The sequence below is a fragment of the Scyliorhinus canicula genome, chromosome 12, assembly GCF_902713615.1.
Source record: "Scyliorhinus canicula chromosome 12, sScyCan1.1, whole genome shotgun sequence".
NCBI classification, from domain to species: Eukaryota; Metazoa; Chordata; class Chondrichthyes; order Carcharhiniformes; family Scyliorhinidae; genus Scyliorhinus; species Scyliorhinus canicula.
The window spans coordinates 164,116,721-164,143,636 of NC_052157.1; the positions used below are offsets into that span (position 1 = coordinate 164,116,721).

Sequence of the window (26,916 nt, forward strand, 5' to 3'; positions counted from 1 at the left end):
GCAATCTCTCAGCACAGGGCTGTGTTTGTGCAATCTCTCAGCATGGGGCTGTGTGTGTGTCATCTCTCAGCACGGGGCTGTGTGTGTGTCATCTCTCAGCACGGGGCTGTGTGCGTGCAATCTCTCAGCACGGGGCTGCGTGTGTGTCATCTTTCAGCACGGGGCTGTGTGTGTGCAATCTCTCAGCACAGGGCTGTGTTTGTGCAATCTCTCAGCATGGGGCTGTGTGTGTGCAATCTCTCAGCACGGGGCTGTGTGTGTGGTATCTCTCAGCACGGGGCTGTGTGTGTGCAATCTCTCAGCGCGGGGCTGTGTGTGTGGTATCTCAGCACGGGGCTGTGTGTGTGCAATCTCTCAGCACGGGGCTGTGTGTGCAATCTCTCAGCACGGGGCTGTGTGTGTGCAATCTCTCAGCACGGGGCTGTGTGTGTGCAATCTCTCAGCACGGGGCTGTGTGTGGTATCTCTCAGCACGGGGCTGTGTGTGCAATCTCTCAGCACGGGGCTGTGTGTGTGGTATCTCTCAGCACGGGGCTGTGTGGGGTATCTCTCAGCACGGGGCTGTGTGGGGTATCTCTCAGCACGAGGCTGTGTGTATGCAATCTCTCAGCACGGGGCTGTGTGTGTGCAGTCTCTCAGCACGGGGCTGTGTGTGTGCAGTCTCTCAGCACGGGGCTGTGTGTGTGGTATCTCTCAGCACGGGGCTGTGTGGGGTATCTCTCAGCACGGGGCTGTGTGTGTGCAATCTCTCAGCACGGGGCTGTGTGTGTGCAATCTCTCAGCACGGGGCTGTGAGTGTGCAATCTCTCAGCACGGGGCTGTGTGTGGTATCTCTCAGCACGGGGCTGTGTGTGTGGTATCTCTCAGCACGGGGCTGTGTGTGTGCAATCTCTCAGCACGGGGCTGTGTGTGGTATCTCTCAGCACGGGGCTGTGTGGGGTATCTCTCAGCACGGGGCTGTGTGTGTGCAATCTCTCAGCACGGGGCTGTGTGTGTGCAATCTCTCAGCACGGGGCTGTGTGTGGTATCTCTCAGCACGGGGCTGTGTGTGTGGTATCTCTCAGCACGGGGCTGTGTGTGTGGTATCTCTCAGCACGGGGCTGTGTGTGGTATCTCTCAGCACGGGGCTGTGTGTGTGGTATCTCTCAGCACGGGGCTGTGTGTGGTATCTCTCAGCACGGGGCTGTGTGTGTGCAATCTCTCAGCACGGGGCTGTGTGTGTGCAATCTCTCAGCACGGGGCTGTGTGTGGTATCTCTCAGCACGGGGCTGTGTGTGTGGTATCTCTCAGCACGGGGCTGTGTGTGTGGTATCTCTCAGCACGGGGCTGTGTGTGTGCAATCTCTCAGCACGGGACTGTGTTTGTGCAATCTCTCAGCACGGGGCTGTGTGTGCGGTATCTCTCAGCACGGGGCTGTGTGTGCAATCTCTCAGCACGGGGCTGTGTGTGTGCCATCTCTCAGCACGGGGCTGTGTGTGTGCCATCTCTCAGCGCGGGGCTGTGTGTGTGGTATCTCTCAGCACGGGGCTGTGTGGGGTATCTCTCAGCACGGGGCTGTGTGTGTGCAATCTCTCAGCACGGGGCTGTGTGTGCGCAATCTCTCAGCACGGGGCTGTGTGTGGTATCTCTCAGCACGGGGCTGTGTGTGGTATCTCTCAGCACGGGGCTGTGTGTGTGGTATCTCTCAGCACGGGGCTGTGTGTGTGGTATCTCTCAGCACGGGGCTGTGTGTGTGCAATCTCTCAGCACGGGGCTGTGTTTGTGCAATCTCTCAGCACGGGGCTGTGTTTGTGCAATCTCTCAGCACGGGGCTGTGTGTGTGGTATCTCTCAGCACGGGGCTGTGTGGGGTATCTCTCAGCACGGGGCTGTGTGTGCAATCTCTCAGCACGGGGCTGTGTGTGCGCAATCTCTCAGCACGGGGCTGTGTGTGTGCAATCTCTCAGCACGGGGCTGTGTGTGTGCAATCTCTCAGCACGGAGCTGTGTGTGCAATCTCTCAGCACGGGGCTGTGTGTGTGGTATCTCTCAGCACGGGGCTGTGTGTGTGCAATCTCTCAGCACGGGACTGTGTGTGGTATCTCTCAGCACGGGGCTGTGTGTGTGGGGTATCTCTCAGCACGGGGCTGTGTGTGTGGTATCTCTCAGCACGGGGCTGTGTGTGTGCAATCTCTCAGCACGGGGCTGTGTGTGTGGTATCTCTCAGCACGGGGCTGTGTGTGTGCAATCTCTCAGCACGGGGCTGTGTGTGTGCAAACTCTCAGCACGGGGCTGTGTGTGTGCAATCTCTCAGCACGGGGCTGTGTGTGCAATCTCTCAGCACGGGGCTGTGTGTGTGCAATCTCTCAGCACGGGGCTGTGTGTGTGCAATCTCTCAGCACGGGGCTGTGTGCGCAATCTCTCAGCACGGAGTTGTGTGTGTGCAATCTCGCAGCACAGGGCTGTGTTTGTGCAATCTCTCAGCACGGGGCTGTGTGTGTGCAATCTCTCAGCACGGAGCTGTGTGTGTGCAATCTCTCAGCACAGGGCTGTGTTTGTGCAATCTCTCAGCATGGGGCTGTGTGTGTGTCATCTCTCAGCACGGGGCTGTGTGTGTGTCATCTCTCAGCACGGGGCTGTGTGCGTGCAATCTCTCAGCACGGGGCTGTGTGCGCGCAATCTCTCAGCACGGGGCTGTGTGTGCGCAATCTCTCAGCACGGGGCTGCGTGTGTGTCATCTTTCAGCACGGGGCTGTGTGTGTGCAATCTCTCAGCACAGGGCTGTGTTTGTGCAATCTCTCAGCATGGGGCTGTGTGTGTGCAATCTCTCAGCACGGGGCTGTGTGTGTGGTATCTCTCAGCACGGGGCTGTGTGTGTGCAATCTCTCAGCGCGGGGCTGTGTGTGTGGTATCTCAGCACGGGGCTGTGTGTGTGCAATCTCTCAGCACGGGGCTGTGTGTGCAATCTCTCAGCACGGGGCTGTGTGTGTGCAATCTCTCAGCACGGGGCTGTGTGTGTGCAATCTCTCAGCACGGGGCTGTGTGTGGTATCTCTCAGCACGGGGCTGTGTGTGCAATCTCTGAGCACGGGGCTGTGTGTGTGGTATCTCTCAGCACGGGGCTGTGTGGGGTATCTCTCAGCACGGGGCTGTGTGGGGTATCTCTCAGCACGGGGCTGTGTGTATGCAATCTCTCAGCACGGGGCTGTGTGTGTGCAGTCTCTCAGCACGGGGCTGTGTGTGTGGTATCTCTCAGCACGGGGCTGTGTGGGGTATCTCTCAGCACGGGGCTGTGTGTGTGCAATCTCTCAGCACGGGGCTGTGTGTGTGCAATCTCTCAGCACGGGGCTGTGTGTGTGCAATCTCTCAGCACGGGGCTGTGTGTGGTATCTCTCAGCACGGGGCTGTGTGTGTGGTATCTCTCAGCACGGGGCTGTGTGTGTGCAATCTCTCAGCACGGGGCTGTGTGTGTGCAATCTCTCAGCACGGGGCTGTGTGTGGTATCTCTCAGCACGGGGCTGTGTGTGTGCAATCTCTCAGCACGGGGCTGTGTGTGTGTTATCTCTCAGCACGGGGCTGTGTGTGTGTTATCTCTCAGCACGGGGCTGTGTGTGTGCAATCTCTCAGCACGGGGCTGTGTGGGGTATCTCTCAGCACGGGGCTGTGTGGGGTATCTCTCAGCACGGGGCTGTGTGTGTGGTATCTCTCAGCACGGGGCTGTGTGTGTGGTATCTCTCAGCACGGGGCTGTGTGTGTGCAATCTCTCAGCACGGGGCTGTGTTTGTGCAATCTCTCAGCACGGGGCTGTGTGTGTGGTATCTCTCAGCACGGGGCTGTGTGTGTGGTATCTCTCAGCACGGGGCTGTGTGTGTGCCATCTCTCAGCACGGGGCTGTGTGTGTGGTATCTCTCAGCACGGGGCTGTGTGGGGTATCTCTCAGCACGGGGCTGTGTGTGTGGTATCTCTCAGCACGGGGCTGTGTGTGCAATCTCTCAGCACGGGGCTGTGTGTGCGCAATCTCTCAGCACGGGGCTGTGTGTGTGCAATCTCTCAGCACGGGGCTGTGTGTGTGCAATCTCTCAGCACGGAGCTGTGTGTGCGCAATCTCTCAGCACGGGGCTGTGTGTGTGCAATCTCTCAGCACGGGACTGTGTGTGTGCAATCTCTCAGCACGGGGCTGTGTGTGTGCAATCTCTCAGCACGGGGCTGTGTGTGTGGTATCTCTCAGCACGGGGCTGTGTGTGCAATCTCTCAGCACGGGGCTGTGTGTGTGGTATCTCTCAGCACGGGGCTGTGTGTGTGCAATCTCTCAGCACGGGGCTGTGTGTGTGCAATCTCTCAGCACGGGGCTGTGTGTGTGCAATCTCTCAGCACGGGGCTGTGTGTGTGCAATCTCTCAGCACGGGGCTGTGTGTGCAATCTCTCAGCACGGGGCTGTGTGTGTGCAATCTCTCAGCACGGGGCTGTGTGTGTGCAATCTCTCAGCACGGGGCTGTGTGTGCAATCTCTCAGCACGGGGCTGTGTGTGTGCAATCTCTCAGCACGGGGCTGTGTGTGTGGTATCTCTCAGCACGGGGCTGTGTGGGGTATCTCTCAGCACGGGGCTGTGTGTGTGCAATCTCTCAGCACGGGGCTGTGTGTGTGCAATCTCTCAGCACGGGGCTGTGTGTGTGCAATCTCTCAGCACGGGGCTGTGTGTGGTATCTCTCAGCACGGAGCTGTGTGTGGGGTATCTCTCAGCACGGGGCAGTGTGTGTGCAATCTCTCAGCACGGGGCTGTGTGTGTGCAATCTCTCAGCACGGGGCTGTGTGTGTGGGGTATCTCTCAGCACGGGGCTGTGTGTGTGCAATCTCTCAGCACGGGGCTGTGTGTGGTATCTCTCAGCACGGGGCTGTGTGTGTGCAATCTCTCAGCACGGGGCTGTGTGTGGTATCTCTCAGCACGGGGCTGTGTGTGTGCAATCTCTCAGCACGGGGCTGTGTGTGTGGGGTATCTCTCAGCACGGGGCTGTGTGTGTGCAATCTCTCAGCACGGGGCTGTGTGTGTGCAATCTCTCAGCACGGGGCTGTGTGTGTGCAATCTCTCAGCACGGGGCTGTGTGTGTGCAATCTCTCAGCACGGAGCTGTGTGTGTGCAATCTCTCAGCACGGGGCTGTGTGTGGGGTATCTCTCAGCACGGGGCTGTGTGTGCAATCTCTCAGCACGGGGCTGTGTGTGTGGTATCTCTCAGCACGGGGCTGTGTGTGTGCAATCTCTCAGCACGGGGCTGTGTGTGGTATCTCTCAGCACGGGGCTGTGTGTGCGCAATCTCTCAGCGCGGGGCTGTGTGTGTGGTATCTCAGCACGGGGCTGTGTGTGTGCAATCTCTCAGCACGGGGCTGTGCGTGCAATCTCTCAGCACGGGGCTGTGTGTGTGCAATCTCTCAGCACGGGGCTGTGTGTGTGCAATCTCTCAGCACGGGGCTGTGTGTGGTATCTCTCAGCACGGGGCTGTGTGTGCAATCTCTCAGCACGGGGCTGTGTGTATGGTATCTCTCAGCACGGGGCTGTGTGGGGTATCTCTCAGCACGGGGCTGTGTGGGGTATCTCTCAGCACGGGGCTGTGTGTATGCAATCTCTCAGCACGGGGCTGTGTGTGTGCAATCTCTCAGCACGGGGCTGTGTGTGTGGTATCTCTCAGCACGGGGCTGTGTGTGTGCAATCTCTCAGCACGGGGCTGTGTGGGGTATCTCTCAGCACGGGGCTGTGTTTTCAAGACTATAAAAACAAAACAAAAGTGAGGATAATCCTCAACACTGCAGACTGTTATCCATCTGAGGTGATTGCATCAAAAATACCCACAAGTGCAGATATTCAGTACTCCCCAGTACTTTGCCGCTCACGTTATCAAATGTCCTTACCTGGGTCTAATGCTCGGTGGAAAGCCATTGTCTGCTCGAAGGGGTGAGGTACATGGCTTCTATAGTCAGGGTTCACTCGTCCATGGAGAGAGTCGTAAGGACTGAGAGTTGCAGATGGATCCACCACAGAGACCGGGGACTTAACAGACATGTTCTCTCTCTGTGCTGCGACCAACGTGCTCTTCCTTTCGTGGCCAGTGGACTTCCCTGAAGTCATAACACCTGTGATCACAGGACAAATGCACCAGCAGAAAAGCCAGTGGTGAAATGTTATGAAACAGTTAATTTACCCTCCACATGAATATAAATGAATCTTACATTACTTATTTGTGCAACATTTGGCTTCAGAAATAATTATAAAACATCTTTATTGTTTCCACTCCCAAGTGGATTGACCATTGGAAGGCAGTGAGTTTACCTTCTTGTGCTCTGCTGACTATTGGTGGGCCCCTGGGAATAAAGCTATGATATCCCAGTGGGGTCCTCCTTGCACTGGGATCTTCAAAGAGGACCGGGCTCAGCTGAGATTTCGAAGCTTCGTGCATCGTTGACCTGAGCACCGATGTTGCAGAACTGACCACAGCACTGTGGCGGCTCCTTAACTGGTCAGCAGGCTTCATGTCTTCATATTTCCTTTCCATGACCTTTACACCCTCCGAGATCATCTCCAGCTGGTGCATGGGGTGTGGGTGTTTACTGGATGCTGTGATCAGAGACTTTACATCATGTTTAATAGCAGACTGGCTCTCGTGCTTCACTGGGGTTCCCTATAACAACACAAAATTAGTCATTTCACACACAGGATGCTTAAAGTTAGATACTTTGCCCTTGGTTTACAGGCTGGAGAAGACTGACTGGCATCATAGGGGCATTGGAGCAGGAGTAGGCCATTCAGCCCCTCGGACCTGCTCCAACATTCAATTAGATCATGGCTGATTATCGAAGAAATTCCTCCTCATCTCAGTCTAAAATGGTGGGCATTTATTCTGAAACTATCTTTAATGGTTCTGGTCCCCAAGCAAGAGGGGAATATCCTTTCTGCATCGACCCTGTCTGGTACCTTATGAATTTTATAAGTTTCAATGCGATCACCTCAAAAAGCCCAGACTCCTCAATTTCTCCTCGTAGCAGTCCTACCATCCAAGGATTATCACAGAAATCCAGAAGGCCGCCATTCGCCCCACCAAAAGGTGCACCAACCATTTAAAGGAGCACCCTACACAATCTCCACTGCCCTATCCCTGCTAACATTTGGACACTAAGGAGCAATTTAGCAAGGCTAATCCACCTAACTGCACGTCTTTGAATCATGGGAGGAAACCCACACAGACACGGGGACAACGTGCAAGCTCCACAGACACCGACCCAAAGTTAGAATCGACCCCGGGTCCCTGGCGCTTTGAGGCAGCAGTGCTAACCACTGTGCCGCTCAGGTCCCTGGCGTTGTGATGCAGCAGTGCTAACCACTGTGCCACCCCTTCGACAAGGCAGTGAGTGGGCCTAGGTAGAATGCTCTTTCAGACAGTCAGTACAGATGTGATGGGCTGAATGGCCTCCTTCTGAAATGTATTCCTTCAACATTGCACATTCTTTATTTTCAGATAATGACCCAATTGCCTTTGAACACCTCGATCGAACCTGCCTCCACCACCCTCTCAGGAAGTTTGTGACTCTCTGAGTGATTCACACTAAGCTGCAGCCAACAACTGAACTAAGGTGACCCTCGGACTTTGGAAAGCAGAGACTACACATCACATTTGCAGGTGTTTAGCTGATGATTATATTTTCAATGTAAATACATCCGCTTTTCAAATAAATACCAAAGATAGGAAGGCAGTTTTGATAGGTTGCAGAGAGGGAAGTGATACCTGAGAGATGGATCCCTCCACGATCGATCGGCTGTTCTGTACGATTTCTGGGGTTTTCCGACTTTCTTGTCTGGGAATTTCGTGGATGGAGCGACCCATCTCTTTAATGGTGGTGACTCCCTCATAAGGCTTGCCTTTCGTGATGGATCCCTCGAACGTCCTCAGTGGTGGGCTTTCCCGTTTAATCTGTTTACTGTACTTCATGCCTTCCTCAAACGTCTCATTGGAGGCTCTTGGTGTACCTAACAGTAAACAATTAAACAATTAAGTACCATAAGTCTTTAAGTGGTGGGCCTCGAGTGGAAAGGATTATGAAGACTGAACAATGCGCGGAGTTAGTTTGATGGGATAAAGAAGACGATAGTCAGTATATTAAACAATGTAAAGGTTGATAAAAACTAATGTAGGATCCTTAAAAGTCAAAAACGGGGAATTCATAACGAGGAACAAAGAAATGGCTGAGGAACTAAATTTGTACTTTGCTTCTGTCTTCACAAAGGAATAATGTACTGGAAAATCGAGGAAGCACAAGTTTTAATGAGGAGCTGAAGGAAATTAGTATTCAAAAATAATTGGTTTTGGAGAAACTAATGGGACTGAAGGTGGGTAAATCTCCAGGGCCTGATAATCTTCATCCCAGAGTATTTAAGAAACTGGTCTTAGTAATAGAAGATCTATTGGTGGTCATTTTCCAAAATTCTGTAGACATTGGAATGGTTCCGACAGATTGGAAGGTAGCGAATGTAACCCCTCTATTCAAAAAGGGAGGTAGAGAGAAAACAGGGAACTATAGACCAGTGAGCCAAGGCTTTCATAGCACAGCATTTGGCAAGCAGTGACATAATCAGACAAAGTCAGCATGGATTTTTTTTAAATTTAAAGTGCCCAATTATTTTTTTTTTTCCAATTTAAGGACAATTTAGCATGGCCCAGCCCACCTACCCTGCACATCTTTGGGTTGTGGGATCGAAACCCACGCAGACAAGGGGAGAAAGTGCAAATTCTCACAGACAGTGACCCGGGCCGGGATCCAACCTGGGTCGTCGGCGCCGTGAGACAGCAGTGCTAACCACTGTGCCACCGTTCCGCCCTCAACATGGATTTGCAAAAGGGAAATCATGCTCGACAAATCTACTAGAATTCTTCGATTCTGGATGATTCTTTGTCAAAGCTTTGACAAAGAGCCACCCGGACTCGAAACATTAGCTCCCTTTTCTCTCCGCAGATGCTGTCAGACCTGCTCAGATAGGCCAGTATTTTCTGTTTCAGATCCCAGCAAGAGCAGTAATTTGCTTTTATCTTCCAGAATTCTTTGAAGATGTAACTAGTAGAGTTGACCAGGGAGACCCGGTGGATGTGGGTTATGTAGACTTTCAGAAGGCTTTCAACAAGGTCTCACATAGCAGATTAATATAATAATAATAATCGTTTAATGTCGCAAGTATGAAGTTACTGTGAAAAGCCCCTAGTCGCCACATCCCAGTACCTGTTTGGGTACGGGAATTCTGGTGTGGGAATTGAACTGCTGGCTTTGTTCTGCATTACAAACCAGTTGTCCAGCCCACTGAGCAAAACCAGCCCTTGTAAAAGTTAAAGTGCATGGAATTGTTGGCAGTGTCTTGAGATGGATAGAAAGCTGGTTAGTAGAAAGGAAGCAAAAAGTTGGAATAACATAGAACAGTACAGCACAGTACAGGCCCTTCAGCCCATGATGTTCTGCCGACTATTTATCCTAATCTAAGATCAAGCTAACCTACACCCCTTCAATTTACTGCTGTCCATGTGCCTGTCTAAGAGTCGCTTGAAAGTCCCCAATGACTCTGACTCCACCACCTCTGCTGGCAGTGCATTCCACACATCCACCACTCTCTGTGTAAAGAACCTACCTCTGACATCTCCCCGACACCTTCCTCCAATCACCTTAAAATTATGTCCCCTGGTAACAGCCATTTCCATCCTGGGGAAAAGTCTCTCGCTATCCACTCTATCCATGCCTCTCATCACCTTGTACACCTCTATCAAGTCACCTCTTTGCCTTCTTCGCTCCAGTGAGAAAAGTCCTAGCTCTCTCAACCTTTCTTCATAAGACATGCCCTCCAGTCCAGGCAGCATCCTGGTAAATCTCCTCTGTACCCTCTCCAAAGCATCCACATCCTTCCTATAATGAGGCGACTAGAACTGGACACAATATTCCAAGTGTGGCCTAACTAAGGTTTTATAAAGCTGCAGCAAAACCTCGCGGCTCTTAAATACAATCCCCCTGTTAATGAAAGCCCACACACCATACGTCTTCTTAACAACCCTATCAACCTGGGTGGCAACTTTGAGGGATCTATGTACGTGGACCCCAAGATCCCTCTGTTCCTCCACACTTACAAGAATCCTGTCTTTAACCCTGTATTCAGCATTCAAATTCGACCTTCCAAAATGAATCACTTCACATTTATCTAGGTTGAACTCCATCTGCCACTTCTCAGCCCAGCTCTGCATCCTGTCAATGTCCTTTTGTAACCTGCAACAACCCTCAACACTATCTACAACTCCCCTAACCTTCGTGCCATTGGCAAACTTACTAACCCACCCTTCCACTTCCTCATCCAAGTCATTTATAAAAACCACAAAGAGCAGAGGTCCCAGAACAGATCCCTGCGGGACACCACTGGTCACCGACCTCCAGGCGGAATACTTTCCATCCACTACCACTCTCTGTCTTCTTTAGGCCAGCCAATTCTTCATTCAGACAGCCAAATTTCCCTGTATCCCATGCCCCCTAACTTTCTGAATGAGCCTACCATGGGGAACCTTATCAAATGCCTTACTGAAATCCATATACACCACATCCATTGCCCGACCTTCATCAATGTCTCGTCACATCCTGAAAGAATTCAATGATGCTTGTGAGGCATGACCTGCCCCTCACAAAGCCGTGCTGACTATCTTTAATCAAACTGTTTTTGAAATAATCATAAATCTATCTCTCAGAATCCTTTCCAATATTTTGCTCACCACAGACCCAAGACTGACTGGTCTGTAATTCCCAGGGATTTCCCTATTCCCTTTCTTGAATAGGGGAACAATATTCGCCTCCCTCCAATTATCCGGTACTACTCCAGTGGAGAGTGAGGACGCAAAGATCATCTCCAACGATGCAGCAATCTCCTCCCTCGCTCTCCGTAGTAACCTTGGGTATATCCCGTCAGACCCAGGGGACTTATCTATCCTGATGCTTTTCAAAATTTCCAGCACTTCCTCCTTCTTAACATCAACCTGCTCTGAGTCTATTAACCTGGTTCACACTGTTCTCAAGAGCAACAGGGTCCCTCTCTCTAGTGATACTGAAGCAAAATATTAATTTAGGGCCTCCCCTACTTCCTCAGACTCTAGGCACAAGTTCCCTCCACCATCCATGATCGGCCCTACTCTCACTCTGATCATCCTCTTATTTCTCACATAAATGTAGAACGCCTTGGGGTTTTCCCTAATCCTTCCCGCCGGGGCTTTTTCATGCCCCCTTCTAGCTCTCCTCAGTCCATTTTTGAGTTCCTTCCTGGTTATCTTGTAACCCTCTAGAGCCGAGTCAGATCCTTGCTTCCTCAACCTTACGTAAGGTTCCTTCCTCCTCTTGACTAGAAGCTTCACTTCTCTTGTCATCCAAGGCTCCTTCACCTTACCATTCCTTCCTCGTCTCAGTGGGATAAAACAATTCAGCACTCACAGCAAGTGCTCCTTAAACAATCCCCACATTACTGTTGTGCATTTCCCGGAGAACAATTGTTCCCACTTTATGCTCCTCAGCTCCTGTCTAATAGCAGTATAATTTCCTCTCCCCCAATTAAATACCTTCCCATACTGTGTGTTCCTATCCCTCTCCACGACTATGGTAAAGGTCAAGGAGTTCTGGTCACTGTCACCGAAGTGCTCTCCCACCGAGACATCTGACACCTGGCCCGGCACATTGCCGAGCACCAAGTCCAATATGGCCTCCCCCTTATCGGCCTATCTACATATGAAAATCGCTTATTGTCACAAGTAGGCTTCAATGAAGTTACTGTGAAAAGCCCCTAGTCGCCACATTCCGGCACGTTTCCCGGGAGGCTGGTACGGGAATCGAACCGTGCTGCTGGCCTGATTTAAAAGCCAGCAATTTAGCCGAGTGAGCGAATCCTTCCTGTACACACCTGACAAAATCTGCTCCATCCAAACCATTTGCACTAAGGAGGTTCCAGTCAATATTAGGGAAGTAGAAGTCACCCATGACAACAACTGTTACTTCTGCACTTTTCCAAGATCTGCCGCCCAATATGTTCTCTATCTCTGTGCTGCTATTGGGGGATCTATAAAAAAACTCCCAATAAAGTGACTGCTCCTTTCTTGTTTCTGACTTCCACCCATACTGACTCAGTCGACAAACCCTCCTCAGCTACCTCCTTTACTGCAGCTGTGGTGCACTCCCTAATTAACAGTGCCACTCCCCCTCCTCTTTTACCTCCTTCCCTATTCTTCTGAAAACATCTAAACCCCGGAACATCTAACAACCATTCCTGTCCCTGTGAAATCCATGTCTCCGTAATGGCCACAGCATCGTAGTTCCAAGCACTGATCTATGCTCTCAGTTCACTTCCCTTATTCCTGACACTCCTTGCATTGAAACAGACACACTTTAACCCATTCCACTGAGTGCAACTTTGCCCAATCAACTGTCTATCCTTCCTCACAGACTTGCTGCATACTATTTCTGCCTGTTTAACAGCTACCCTATCTTCTGATCTATAGCTCTGGTTCCCATCCCCCTGCCAAACTAGTTTAAACCCTCCCAAAGAGCTCTAGCAAACCTCCTACCCAGGATATTGGTACCTAACAGCACATCTTTCAGGACTTGTGGGAGGAAACCGGAGCACTCGGAGGGAACCCATGCAGACACGGGGAGAACATGCAGACTCCACACAGACAGTGATCCAAGCGGAAATCGAACCTGGGACCCTGGTGCTGTGAAGTAACAGTTTAGTACTGAGGAGAAGAAATTTATGCACCCAGCGAGTGGTGAATCTGTAGAATTCACAACCACAAAACGTAGAGGCCAAAACGTTGTGTAATTTCAAGAAGACATTAGAAATGGCTCTTGGAGTTAAAGGGATCAAGGGATATGGGGGGAAGGCAGGATCAGGGTATTGAACTTGATGATCAGCCATGATCATAATGAATAGCTGAGCAGGCTCGAAGGGCCGAATGGCCTCCTCCTGCTTCAATTTTCTATGCATGTTTCTATTTAACACATGTATTTTTATTCTCGCAGTTTCCAAAGAATACAATATGGGATTTAGTGCACAAAAGATATCAGCCACTAGCAAACAGAGAAAATGTCACGGTGGTTCACCCACCCAGTGGAGAAGGAGTTCTCCTTCTTCTCCGTAGTGCACAATGTCTATTCACGGATCGACTTCTTTGTACTGGGGAAATCGGTGCTTCCAGGGCTAGTGAGGGCTGAATACTCAGTGATTGTAATTTCCAACCACGCTCCACATTATATGGATGTGAGATTGGAGACGGGCTGTGGCCAACGCTCCCCATGGAGGTTGGACATGGCCCTCCTGCCAGATAGGTCTCACCCTCCACATTCTGGGAGGCGCTGAAGGCTGTGAACAGGGGTGAAACTATAGCCTACAAGGCACGGAGAGATCAGGAAGAGAGGGTGGCTAGGCAATAGTTAGTCAACTCCATATTGGAGGTAGACTGGCGATATTCCGAGGACCCGACCATGGAGCACCTGGCGGAGAAGTAAAAGCTACAGATGGTCTTTGAACTGCTCTCCACAAGGAAAGAAGTGCACCAGCTCTGCTAGGCACTGGGGACCCTGTATGAGCACGGAGAAACAGCTAGCTGCCTGCTGGCTCACCAACTGAAGTGGGGGGGGGGGGGGATCTTATAGAAACATATACAATTATGAAGGTAATAGATAGGATAGAAGCAGGGAGGTTGTTTCCCTGGAGGGTGAAACTGGAACTAGGGGGCATAGCCTCAAAATAAAGGGGAGCAGAATAAGGACTGAGTTGAGGAGAAAGTTCTTTACCCAAAGGGTGGTGAATCTGTGGAATTCCCTGCCCCGTGATGCAGTTGAGGCTACCTTGTTGGATGTTTTTACGGCAGAGGTAGACAGGTTTTCGAACAGTAAAGGAATAATAGGTTACGGTGAGCGGGCGGGTAAGTGGAGCTGAGTCCTCAAAAAGATCAGCCATGATCTGGCGGAGCAGGCTCGAGGGGCCAGATGGCTGACTCCTTCCTGCTACTAGCTCTTACGTTCTTCTGTAAAGTGTGGTATTATCCTGAGATATTACCCATTCTTATTTATATGGCCTTATCTTCTTTCTCCCTTCATTTTCTGATTGATGCAGTATTAAAACTGGAGACACTAGTTCTCAGTTTGTCGATCTGAATTTATTCTGTCTTGCTGGTTCTGATATTTGCAGTAATACTGTTCCGTACTGTACCAGTTGTGCTCTAAAATTTTCTTTTTGCTTTACTTGTAAAAAAATATGAAATTCTAATGAAAATGTATTTTTAAAAGCATTCTAAATGCAATCTTGTCATCTTTTTGTTTTGTTCCTGGTCCAATCAAACTGCGAGATGTAGGGTTTCAGAAAGCACAGGAAACGCCAACTCTGATAACCCAATAATCCAAATGCCATTCGGATATCGGTGGGTGCTCAGATTTGGTTGAACTCAGCGCGCCTGACAAAATCCAAGCTTACCTTGCATTATTGACCCGGATGGCACCACCCTGTCTTTGGATTCTGATAAATGTGGACTTTCCCTTGCACGGCTGATGAGGCCTGGATTGGTGAAACAGGGTTTATTTTTAATGTCGCATTTTCTGGTACTAAATTATTGCTGACATTTCTATTTACAGAAGACATAACCAATTTCTCAATAGCTACAGTAGAAAGATGAAATAAATAATTAATAAAAGGCTAAGGAGAGCTCCAGGCTACTTGTCCTGAAAGTTGTCCCATTTAGAGTGTACGGTGAACCTGCAAATCCAGGGACGAGCCTCGCTTCAGGCTCAACTCCCGCCAATTGTTAGAATTTGATAGAATGGATCAAAAAGAACAGCTTTCAAAGCATTCTATTTCAAACGGATCAGACTCATGATCGTAAGATTAAAACCTTGTGTGCGTTAGTGTAAAATACAATAGCCCTGGAAAGCTGGAATTACGTGCAAAAAGGTAAGATTGTTGTTTTGTGCTGGAGGCATATTGGAGCTTCAGTGAATTATTTTACCTCAGTCCTTTTACATTAGTTTCTGGAGGCAGTCATCATAGTTCCAACTTCAAGATATTGATACAATTCTGTGAATTAATGGGAAAGAAATTCTAGCTGAAATATTAGATAATTACACCCATATAGTCTTACCTTCATAAGGTGCAGACACCGTAGGTTCACGCACTGGCACTCGACTTAATCCACTTTCCATCAGGTCATAGGTCCGCTTGACGCCGTGGACCTCATGGCCTGTTCTGGGACTTCTGGTTCCCTCGCGTATATTTTTCATAGCTGGTGGAAGGAAGGACAGGTAACTGGAAGTTGAAGACCAGCAAGATGTCTCATCGCATCTCAAACAGCTCTACATAGAATGAGCTACTTCGACATATCATGCCTAAGATATTCAGGTCAGCTCTCTTTCACAGTAAGATCCCATTGACAGCAGCTAGTTTTTTTTCACTTATCTGCAGGATGCGAGCATCACGGGTTGGACCAGCATTTATTGTCCAACCTTAATTGACTTTGAGAAGGTGGGAGTGAGATGTTTTCTTGAATCACTGTAGTCCACGTGGGGTAGGGGCTGATCAAACAGTCTGCTCTGTCCTGGCTAATGTAAAGTTTAAGTGCAGTTAGAGCCGTACTTATTCAGGTGAATGGGAAGTATTCCATCAAACTTCCGACTTGCACCTTGCAGAAGGTGAAAAGCAGTCTGAAATCCATAGACACGGTGAATCTGTCTGAAGTGAGCAAGTATCTGATGGAAATGGAGTGTCAGTTTGGACTGTGTTACAAGTTCCAGATTTATCGGCTTCTTCGGTTTTAGAACTATATCGTTTGGTTTAAGAGTGTTATAGTTCACAACTGTATCTTTAAAATTTAAGATAAACATAAAGGGTTATGTGACATATGCTGGTTAATAAAGGAGGGTATCAAATGGAAAGAAAAGGCAAACAAAGTGGTAAAGATTAATGGGAAACTAGAGGATTGGGAAATCTTTAAAGGTCAACAGAAAGCCATGAAAAAAGCAATAAAGGAAAGGAAGATAGATTATGAGAATAAACTAGTTCAGAATATAAAAGCAGATAGCAAAAGTTTCTACAAATATATAAAATGAAAAAAAGAGTAGCTAATGTAAACATCGGTCCCTTAAGAGGATGAGAAGGGGGAGATTTAATAATGGGAAATGAGAAAATGGCTGAGGCATTGAACAGGTATTTTGTGTCGGTCTTCACAGTGGAAGACACAAATAACATGCCAATAATTGACGGCAAGGAGCCTTTGGCAAGTGAGGACCTAGAAACGATCATTATCACTAAGGAGGTAGTGTTGGGCAAGCTAATGCACGTAAAGGTAGACAAGTCTCCTGGCCCTGATGGAATGCATCCCAGGGTATTAAAAGAGATGGCTAGGGAAATTGCAAATGCACTCGTAATAATTTACCAAAATTTACTGGGCTCTGGGGGGGTTCCAGCACATTGGAAAACAGCAAACGCAACGCCACTGTTTAAAAAAGGAAGTAGACGAAAGGCGGGTAACTAAAGGCCGATTAGCTTAATGTCTGTAGTGGGGAAAATGCTTGAATCTGTGGTTAAGGAAGAAATAGTAGACATCTGGATAGAAATTGTCCAATTGGGCAGCATGGATTCATGTTTAACTAATTTAGTGGAATTCTTTGAGGACATTACAAGAGTGGTGGACAACAGGGAACCGGTGGATGTGGTGTATCTGGATTTCCAGAAAGCATTCAACAAAAGGCTGCTGCATAAGAGAAAGGCGTATGGTGTTACAGGTAATGTATTAGCATGGATAGGATTGGTTAACTAATGGAAAGCAAAGAGTGGAGATAAATGGGTGTCTTTCTGGGTGGCAGTCAGTGGCTAGTGATCAGTTTTGGATCTGCAATTGTTCACAATTTATACTGATGATCTGGAGTTGGGGAGCAAGTGTAATGTGTCAAAGTTCGCAGGTGGCACTATGATGAGTGGTAGAGCCAAGTGTGCAGAGGACACACAGTCTGCAGAGGGATTGGATAGTTTAAGTGAGTGGGCAAGGGTATTAGAATTAGAACAGTACAGCATAGAACAGGCCCTTCGGCCCTTGATGTTGTGCCGAGCAATGATCACCCTACTCAAGCCCACGTATCCACCCTATACCAGTAACCCAACAACCCCCATTAACCTTATTTTTTAGGACACTAAGGGCAATTTAGCCTGGCCAATCCACCTAACCCGCACATCTTTGGACTGTGGGAGGAAACCGGAGCACCCGGAGGAAACCCACGCACACACGGGGAGGACGTGTAGACTCCGCACAGACAGTGACCCAGCCGGGAATCGAACCTGGGACCCTGGAGCTGTGAAGCATTGATGCTAACCACCACTGGAAGATGGAATACAATGTTGACAAATGTGAGGTCACCCATTTTGGTAGGAATAACAGCAAAATGGACAATTTTTTAAATGGTAAAAAATTGCAGCATGCTGCTGTGCAGAGAGACCTGGGTGTCCTTGTGCATGAATCACAAAATGTTGGTTTACAGGTGCAGCAGGTAATTAAGAAGACAAATGGAATTCTGTCCTTCATTGAACAAAGAACAAGAACAAAGAAAAATTACAGCACAGCAACAGGCCCTTCGGCCCTCCAAGCCTGCGCCGATCCAGATCCTCTATCTAAAACTGTCGCCTATTGTTAGACGGATGGAGTTTAAAAACTGGGAGGCTATGTTGCAGCTGTATAGGGTGCTGGTGAGACCACACCTGGAGTACTGTGTACAGTTTTGGTCTCCGTACTTGAGAAAGGACGTACTGGGGCTGGAGGGTGTGCAGAGAAGATGCACTCGGTTGTTTCCGGAGTTGAGAGGATTGGCTTATGAGGTGACAGAAAGTAGACTGGGACTATACTCATTTTTATTTAGAAGAATGGGGAGGGAGATCTAATAGGAAAATATAAAATTGTGAAGGGAATAGATATGATAAAAGTAGGGAGGTTGTTTCCACTGGTGGGTGCAACTAGAACTAGGGCAGGCAGCACGGTGACAAAGTCGTCAGCACTGCTGTCTCCCAGCATCGAAGTCCTGGGTTCGATCCCGGCCATGGGTCACTGTCCGTGTGGAGTTTACACATTCTCCCCGTGTTTGTGTGGATTCCGCCCCCACAACAAAAATGTGCAGGGTAAGTGGATTGGCCACGCTAAATTGCCCCTTAATTGGATAAAACTAATTGGGTACTCTAAATGTATTAAAAAAAGAACTGGGGGCATAGCCTCTAAATGAGGGGGAGCAGATTTAGGACTGAGTTGAGGAGGAACCTCTTCACCCAAAGGGTTATAAATCTGTGGTATTCCCTGCCCAGTGAAGCAGTTGAGGCTACCTTGTTGAATATTTTTAATGCAAAGGTAGACCGATTTTTGAACAGTAAAGGAAATAAAAGGTTACAATGAGTGAGCTGGGAAGTGGAGCTGACTCCACAAAAGATCAGCCATGACCTTACTGAATGGCGGAGCAGGCTCGAGGGGCCAGATGGCCGGCCCTGATCCTAGTTCTTATGTTATGTTCTTATAAACCAAGAAGGAACAGTTACACCGTTTGGTCTTATGTGATCTGCAGCCAGTTGGGGAACAGATGTTAGCCAAGCCTCCACGCTAAGCAGAGAAATTGCTGACTCTATCGTTCGGCCACCATGTGGGGAGCTCATTATCAGTTAGAAGACTGAGTTTGTGAGGTGTTAAAACAAGACTGGAGTTCGCTGTGCTGAAGCTCGCGAGAGAATTCCCAGGAAACTTCTCACAGCAGAAATTAATATTGGGAAAGGAAAAACAAAGTAAACCTTTGTGAACTACAAAACACTTTGGTTTGATTCCAAGATATTGAATGATTACTTAAGAGACTGATTAACGTAACAAATAGAGGTTTCTGATTGCCATTAACAGTGGAAAAGGGCAAACTGTTTAGTTTAAATTAGAAGCTGTCTGTGAAAAATTGTGTTTAATTAATAGTGTTTTGTCGTCAGTCATTATTGATCCAGTAAAAGTTATTTTAGAAAGTGAAATGTTGACATTATCCTTTCAGTTAATAACTGGAAGTTTGGATTTTTCTTTAACCTGGTATTGGTCTCTACAGAGATCTTAACAAGTGAGTCAGTATCAGTGGGCAAGGGGTGCCAAGGATGGGTCCCCGAGATAAATGGTCATGTGACGAGACTGCTCGGTAAACGCGATACACCACAGAGTTAAAGGTAGATTCCAGGTATAGTTTTTAAACTCTTTCATTGGATGTAGGCGGCCAGCATTTATTGCCCATCCCCAATTGCCCTCAAGGTGGCAGTGGTGGGCCATCTTTTTGAACCACTGCAATCCATGTGGTACACAAGTTGCTGCAGTGTACCTTGTAGTGGTACACAAGTTGCTGCAGTGTACCTTGTAGTGGCTAGCCAGTAACATTAGGAATGATAGTAAAAGTTTCTTTAAATACATTAAAAACAAACGGGAGGCAAAAGTAGACATTGGGCCGCTCCAAAATGACGCTGGTAATCTAGTGATGGGAGACAAGGAAATAGCTGAGGAACTTAATAAGTACTTTGCGTCAGTCTTCACAGTAGAAGACATGAGTAATATCCCAACAATTCAGGAAAGTCAGGGGGCAGAGTTGAATATGGTTGCCATCACAAAGGAGAAGGTGCTAGAGAAACTAAAAGGTCTGAAAATTGATAAATCTCCGGGCCCAGATGGGCTACATCCTAGAGTTCTAAAGGAGATAGCTGAAGAAATAGTGGAGGCGTTAGTTATGATCTTTCAAAAGTCACTGGAATCAGGGAAAGTCCCAGAGGATTGGAAAATCGCTGTTGTAACCCCCCTGTTCAAGAAGGGAACAAGAAAAAAGATGGAAAATTATAGGCCAATTAGCCTAACCTCGGTTGTTGGCAAAATTCTAGAATCCATCGTTAAGGATGAGATTTCTAAATTCTTGGAAGTGCAGGGTCGGATTAGGACAAGTCAGCATGGATTTAGTAAGGGGAGGTCGTGCCTGACAAACCTGTTAGAGTTCTTTGAAGAGATAACAAATAGGTTAGACCAAGGAGAGCCAATGGATGTTATCTATCTTGACTTCCAAAAGGCCTTTGACAAGGTGCCTCACGGGAGACTGCTGAGTAAAATAAGGGCCCATGGTATTCGAGGCAAGGTACTAACATGGATTGACGATTGGCTGTCAGACAGAAGGCAGAGAGTTGGGATAAAAGGTTCTTTTTCGGAATGGCAACCGGTGACAAGTGGTGTCCCGCAGGGTTCAGTGTTGGGGCCACAGCTGTTCTCTTTATATATTAACGATCTAGATGACGGGACTGGGGGCATTCTGGCCAAGTTTGCCGATGATACAAAGATAGGTGGAGGGGCAGGTAGTATTGAGGAGGTGGGGAGGCTGCAGAAAGATTTAGACAGTTTAGGAGAATGGTCCAAAAAGTGGCTGATGAAATTCAACGTGGGCAAGTGCGAGGTCTTGCACTTTGGAAAAAAGAATAGAGGCATGGACTATTTTCTAAACGGTGACAAAATTCATAATGCTAAAGTGCAAAGGGACTTGGGAGTCCTAGTCCAGGATTCTCTAAAGGTAAACTTGCAGGTTGAGTCCGTAATTAAGAAAGCAAATGTAATGTTGTCATTTATCTCAAGAGGCTTGGAATATAAAAGCAGGGATGTACTTCTGAGGCTTTATAAAGCACTAGTTAGGCCCCATTTAGAATACTGTGAGCAATTTTGGGCCCCATACCTCAGGAAGGACATACTGGCACTGGAGCGGGTCCAGCGGAGATTCACACGGATGATCCCAGGAATGGTAGGCCTAACATACGATGAACGTCTGAGGATCGTGGGATTATATTCATTGGAGTTTAGGAAGTTGAGGGGAGATCTAATAGAAACGTACAAGATAATGAATGGCTTGGATAGGATGGACGTAGGGAAGTTGTTTCCATTAGCAGGGGAGACTAGGACGCGGGGGCACAGCCTTAGAATAAAAGGGAGTCACTTTAGAACAGAGATGAGGAGAAATTTCTTCAGCCAGAGAGTGGTAGGTCTGTGGAATTCATTGCCACAGAGGGCGGTGGAGGCCGGGACATTGAGTGTCTTTAAGACAGAAATTGATAAATTCTTGATTTCTCGAGGAATTAAGGGCTATGGGGAGAGAGCGGGTAAATGGAGTTGAAATCAACCATGATTGAATGGTGGAGTGGACTCGATGGGCCGAATGGCCTTACTTCCACTCCTATGTCTTATGGTCTTAAGTTGCTGCAGTGTACCTTGTAGTGGTACACAAGTTGCTGCAGTGTACCTTGTAGTGGTACACAAGTTGCTGCAGTGTACCATGTACTGTAGTGGTACACACTGCTGCCACTGTGTGTCGGTGGTGGAGGGAGTGAATGTTTATGATAGCAGATGGAATGTCAATCAAGCGGACAACTTTGTCCTGGATGGTGCTAAGCTTCTCGAGTGTTGGAGCTGCACTCATCCAGGCAAGTGGAGAGTATTCCACCATCCGCCTGACTTAAACATTGTAAATGGACAGGCTTTGGAGATGTGAGCTATTCGCTGCAGATTCCTCAACCTCATGTGAACAGTTACTATCGTCAACAAAATAGTCCATGTCCTAGTGAATTGCACACAAAATATTAGATCTGGGTGAAAATTCTTTGGAATGCACCCATATGTTGGTGCAGTTTAATATTGAAGGGGATAAAATTGTGACATTTCAATGTAAAAGTCAAACAAATGAATGATTACCTTAAATCTCAAAGAGTGCAACAACTATTGCCTGTCATTTGATAACCCACAACTCTTCTCATTATCGACAGCGTACCTCATACCCCTAACGCCAGGCCCATACGCATTCGCCGCTACGTTCTACACACCTGGCAGGGGCCACAACAGTGTAATTGTACACGCACGCACACACATCTGAATTCAGACAGTGTCGTACTGCTGTCCCAGGTAAGATTAATTAACAGCAGATGTTAGGAATGAGGTGAATGAGGCAGGAATTTACTTAGTGAACTATCAAGATTTCCAATTCCTCCTCCTCCACTGCACGGGAACCACAACCTTCCACTGTCCACTCAAGGAAGCCTGACAGCTGCTTGAACCTCTGCCAGCACCTCACAGCAATGTAAAACCAAGAGACTGTACAACCACAAGTTAAATATTACAGATGCTGGAAATCTAAAACAAAAGCAGAAAATGCTGGAAATTCTCAGCAGGTCCGCCATCATGTATGGAGAGAGAAGCAGGGTAAATGATTCAGCTTGAAAGCCTTCCATTCCCCCTATCCCCTTCTTCGTGGTCTAATGAAAGATCATGGACCTGAAACATTAACTCTTATTTCTCTCTCCACACATACTGCGAGACACATTGACTATTTTCAAACTTCACATTCAACCCATCTCATTTCCATTTGATGTTTCACACACAGAAGAATGTGACTCAAAGGATTGAGTGTGGGGGAGGAGTTTCGAGGACATCAATACATTTTACAAACTTTTACATGAGTTTCAATATGAGATATAAAGAAATAAAGAACTTACTATCATATGAGAGTATATGACCACTCTTACTTTCGTAGATGACGTGGCCTTTTGATATTGCCTCTTCCCGGGTCTGCTCGGGGCTGCCTGATTCCTCAATGGGTAGTTTGCTGATTGCTCCTTTCAATGTGTCTGCAACAAGGCCTTGCTGTGATAGGCCTGGAGTGCCCTACAAACAAAACACACGTTCATTGTATTCCCATTCAAAGATGAGCAGGTTTGGTGGATTGGACATGTTAAATTGCCTCACTCAATCAAATAGTCTCCTTATGCACTGTAGGAATTATTTGATTATAACTTTCTATCCTCTGAATTTCAATTCTCAGTTTCTTTCAGCACTCCAAGCCTTCAGTTCAAGTGCAGACTCCGCTCATGTCTAGTGAATGTTACCCGGTGAAAGCAGCTCATTTCAAAATCTGCCAGGGAGGCAGACAAATCCAGGGTATGCATTTCCTATCACTATAAGGAATGCACTGGGAGCAAAATGGCATTTCCATCCCTGCAATGCAATGTTCCAGCCATGGCTCCGGCAATGAGCAAAGGTTATCCATATGACCATAGACACAAGGAGCAGAATTAGGCCATTCGGGCCATCAAGTCTTCTCTGCCATTCCATCTTCCTGATATGTTCCTCACCCCCATTCTCCTGCCTTCTCTCCATAATCCTTGGTCCCCCTTATTAATCAGGGATAAGAAAGAAGCAAGAATATCATCTGGCAGAAACCCACCACCTGGAGGTTCCCCTCCAAGTCACTCACCACCCTGACTTGAAAATACTGACCCAGCCAGGGAGGCCCACATCCAGTAAATAAAAAATTGATAACCTCATAATGAAGGCACCCCTAGGTAGTAGCGATGAAATGATTGAATTTTACATACAGTTTGATGGAGAGAAGAAATCGTGAAAGATGAATATTTTAAAGTTAAATAATGGCAATTATGAGGACATTAAAGTGAGCTGGCAAATATGATTAAGGGATACATCAACACGGGTTCAGTGGCAGACACTAAAGAGCAAAGGGAAGTACAGCACAGGAACGGGCCCTTTGGCCTCCAGGCCTGTGCTGACCATGATGCCCCAACTAAAAAAAACCCTTCTGCCCTTACTCGGTCCGTATCCCTCCATTTCCTCCCTATTCATGTACCCATCCAGATGCCTCTTAAATGTTGCTAATGTGCCTGTTTCCACCACATCCTCTGGCAGCGCGTTCCAGGCATCCAGTGTGAAAAACTGACCCCGCACATCTCCCTTAAACTTTCCCCTCTCACCTTGAACCTGTGCCCCTGTGTAATTGACACCTCCACCCTTGGAAAGAGCCTCTGACTATCCACCCTGTCTATGCCACTCAATTTTGTAGACCTCTAGCAGGTCTCCCCCTCAGCTCTCTGTCTTTCCAGTGAAAACAATCCTAGTTTATTCAACCTCTCCTCATAGCCAACACTCTCCAGACCAGGCAACATCCCGGTGAACCCTCCCTGCCCTCTCTCCAAAGCTTCCACATCCTTCTGATAATGTGGTGACCAGAACTGGACGCAATACTCCAAATACGGCCTAACCAAGGTTTTATACAGCTGCAACATGATTTCCCAACTCCTGTACTCAATGCCCCGGCTGATAAAGGGAAACGTGCCATACATCTTCTTAATCACCTTGGACACCTGTGTTGCCACTTTTAGGGAACTGTGGACCAGATCATTCCGTATGTTAATGTTCCTGAGGGTTTTGCCATTTACAATATAATTCATACCTAGATTTGATCCTCCAAAATGCATTACCTCGCATTTGTCCGGATTAAACTCCATCTGCCATTTCTGTGCCCAAGTCTCCAATCTGTCTATATCCTGTTGAATCCTCTTGACAATTCTCAACACTATCAGCAACTCCACCAATCATCGTGTCATCCACAAACTTATGAATCAGACCACCCACATTTTCCTCCAGATCATTTATATATACTACAAACAGAGGTCCCAGAACTGATCCCTGCGGAACACTACTAGTTACAGATCTCCATTCAGAAAAACACCCTTCCACCGCTCTTCTGTCTTCTATAACCAGGCCAGTTTTGTATCCATCTAGCCAGCCCACCCCGAATCCCATGTGATTTTAGTTTTTGTATCAGTCTGCCATAATAATATAATAATAATCTTTATTAGTGTCACAAGTAGGCTTACATTAACACTGCAATTAGGTCACTGTGAAAATCCCCTAGTAGCCACATTCCGGCACCTGTTTGGGTACACCGAGGGAGAATTCAGAATGTCCAATTCACCTGGGACCTTGTCAAACCCCATTACTAAAGTCCATATAAACTACATCCACAGCCCTTCCCTCATCAATTTTCTTTGTCACCTCTTCAAAAAACTCAGTCATGTTAGTTAGACATTACCTTCCCCGTACAAAACCATGCTGCCTGTCACTAACTAGTCCATTTTCCTCCAAATGTGCAAAAGTCCTGTCCCTCAGTATCTTTTGCAAAAGCTTCCTCACCACTGATGTCAGGCTCACTGGCCTATAATTTGCTGGATTATTGCTGCTTCCTTTCTTAAACAAGGGGACAACATTGGCTATTCTCCAGTCCTCTGGAACCTCGCCTGTGGTCAAAGTGGATGTGAAGATATCTGACAAGGCCCCAGACATTTCTCTCCTTGTCTCCCGCAGTAACCTGGGAGAGATCCCATCCAGCCCCGGGGACTTGTCTATCTTAATGCAATTTAGGATACTCAACACTTCCTCTTTTGATATATTGACATTCTCAAGAGAGTTCACACACCTATCCCTGACCTCAACATCCGTCATTTCTTTCTCCCTGGTGAATACCGATAGAAAGTACTCATTAAGGATTTCACCCACTTCCTGTGGTTCCACACATAACTTCCCTCCATTGTCCTTGAGTGGGCTACTCTTTCCCTAGTTACCCTCTTGCTCCTAATATATGCATAAAAAACCTTGGGATTCTCCCTGACCATGTTTGGTAAAGATATTTCATGGCCCCTTTTAGCCCTCCTAATTCCACGTTTAAGTTCTTTCCTTTTTTCACTGTACTCCTCAAAGGCTTCGTCAGTTTTTAGATGCCTAAACCTATCGTTTGCTTCCTTTTTTCTTTTGACTAAGCTTACAATTTCCATTGTCATCCATGGTTCCCGAGTCCTGCCATTTCTATCCTTCATTTTTGTGGGGACATGCCTCTCCTGCACTTCACTCAACTGGCCTTTAATAGCCTCCCACATGTCAGATGTGGATTTGCCCTCAAATAGCTGCTCCCAAACCACACTCCCCAGTTTCTGTCTAATTTGGATGTAATTGGCCCTCTCCCAATTGCACAGAATACACAGAATAGACACGTCCCAATGAGAGAGAAAAATGCCATCAACTATAGTTAACTAAAAAAGTTCAACTATATGTGCAAATATGTTTTTTCTTTAAATTTAAAACCAAGGTGAATGGCAGGTCAGATGATTGGAAAGAATATGAAGAATGACAAAAAATATTCACAAGGAAGGAAAAATTAAGAGTAGGAGAGAAAGCTAGCCAGTAATAAGACCATAAGACATAGGAGCAGAATTAGGCCACTTGGCCCATCGAGTCTGCTCCGCCATTCAATCATGGCTGATATTTTCTCATCTCCATTCTCCTGCCTTCTCCCCATAACACCTGATCCCCTTATTAATCAAGAACCTATCTATCTCTGTCTTAAAGACACTCAGTGAATTGGCCTCCACAGCCTTCTACGACAAAGAGTTCCACAGATTCACCACCCTCTGGCTGAAGAAATTCCTCCCCATCTCTGTTTTAAAGGATCATCCCTTTAGTCTGAGATGGTGTCTTCTGGTTCTAGTTTTTTCTACAAGTGGAAACACCCTCTCCATGTCCACTCTATCCAGGCCTCGCAGTATCCTGTAAGTTTCAATAAGACCCCCCTCTAATATTAAGATGGACAACCAGAGTTCTACAGATATTTAAGTAAGAAAAGAGTAAAAAAAGTCAGCATTAATCCTATAGAAAGTGCCATGATGTAGAGATGCCGGCGTTGGACTGGGGTGAGCACAGCAGGAAGTCTTACAACACCAGGTTAAAGTCCAACAGGTTTGTTTCAAACAAGAGCTTTCAAATTCACCTGAGGAAGGAGCAGCGCTCCGAAAGCTAGTGTTTGAAACAAACATGTTGGACTTTAACCTGGTGTTGTAAGACTTCTTACTATAGAAAGTGCATCTGGGGAATAGGCAACGGAAAGTAGAGCAATGGTGCGTGAATTCAACAGATATTTTCCATCTGTCTTCACTGTAGAGGACACAAGTGCATCCCAGAAATAGCTGTAAGGCAGGAAATGGAAGGGAGGGGTTACC

General features: G+C 47.5%; 1 protein-coding gene across 4 annotated transcripts in view; it reads right to left on the reverse strand.

Moving 5' to 3' along the window:
• The window catches only part of ncor1 (nuclear receptor corepressor 1), a 356,231-nt gene that overhangs the window by 66,869 nt on the left and 262,446 nt on the right, over positions 1 to 26,916 (reverse strand). For all 4 annotated transcript variants that reach the window (XM_038814799.1, XM_038814800.1, XM_038814801.1 and 1 more), the window contains 6 exons: positions 22,570 to 22,738; positions 15,152 to 15,292; positions 14,491 to 14,571; positions 7,745 to 7,986; positions 6,295 to 6,643; positions 5,877 to 6,098 (listed from right to left, as the gene is read on the reverse strand). In XM_038814799.1, coding sequence (XP_038670727.1) covers positions 5,877 to 6,098; positions 6,295 to 6,643; positions 7,745 to 7,986; positions 14,491 to 14,571; positions 15,152 to 15,292; positions 22,570 to 22,738 — 1,204 coding nt within the window. The remainder of the gene's footprint in view (positions 1 to 5,876; positions 6,099 to 6,294; positions 6,644 to 7,744; positions 7,987 to 14,490; positions 14,572 to 15,151; positions 15,293 to 22,569; positions 22,739 to 26,916) is intronic.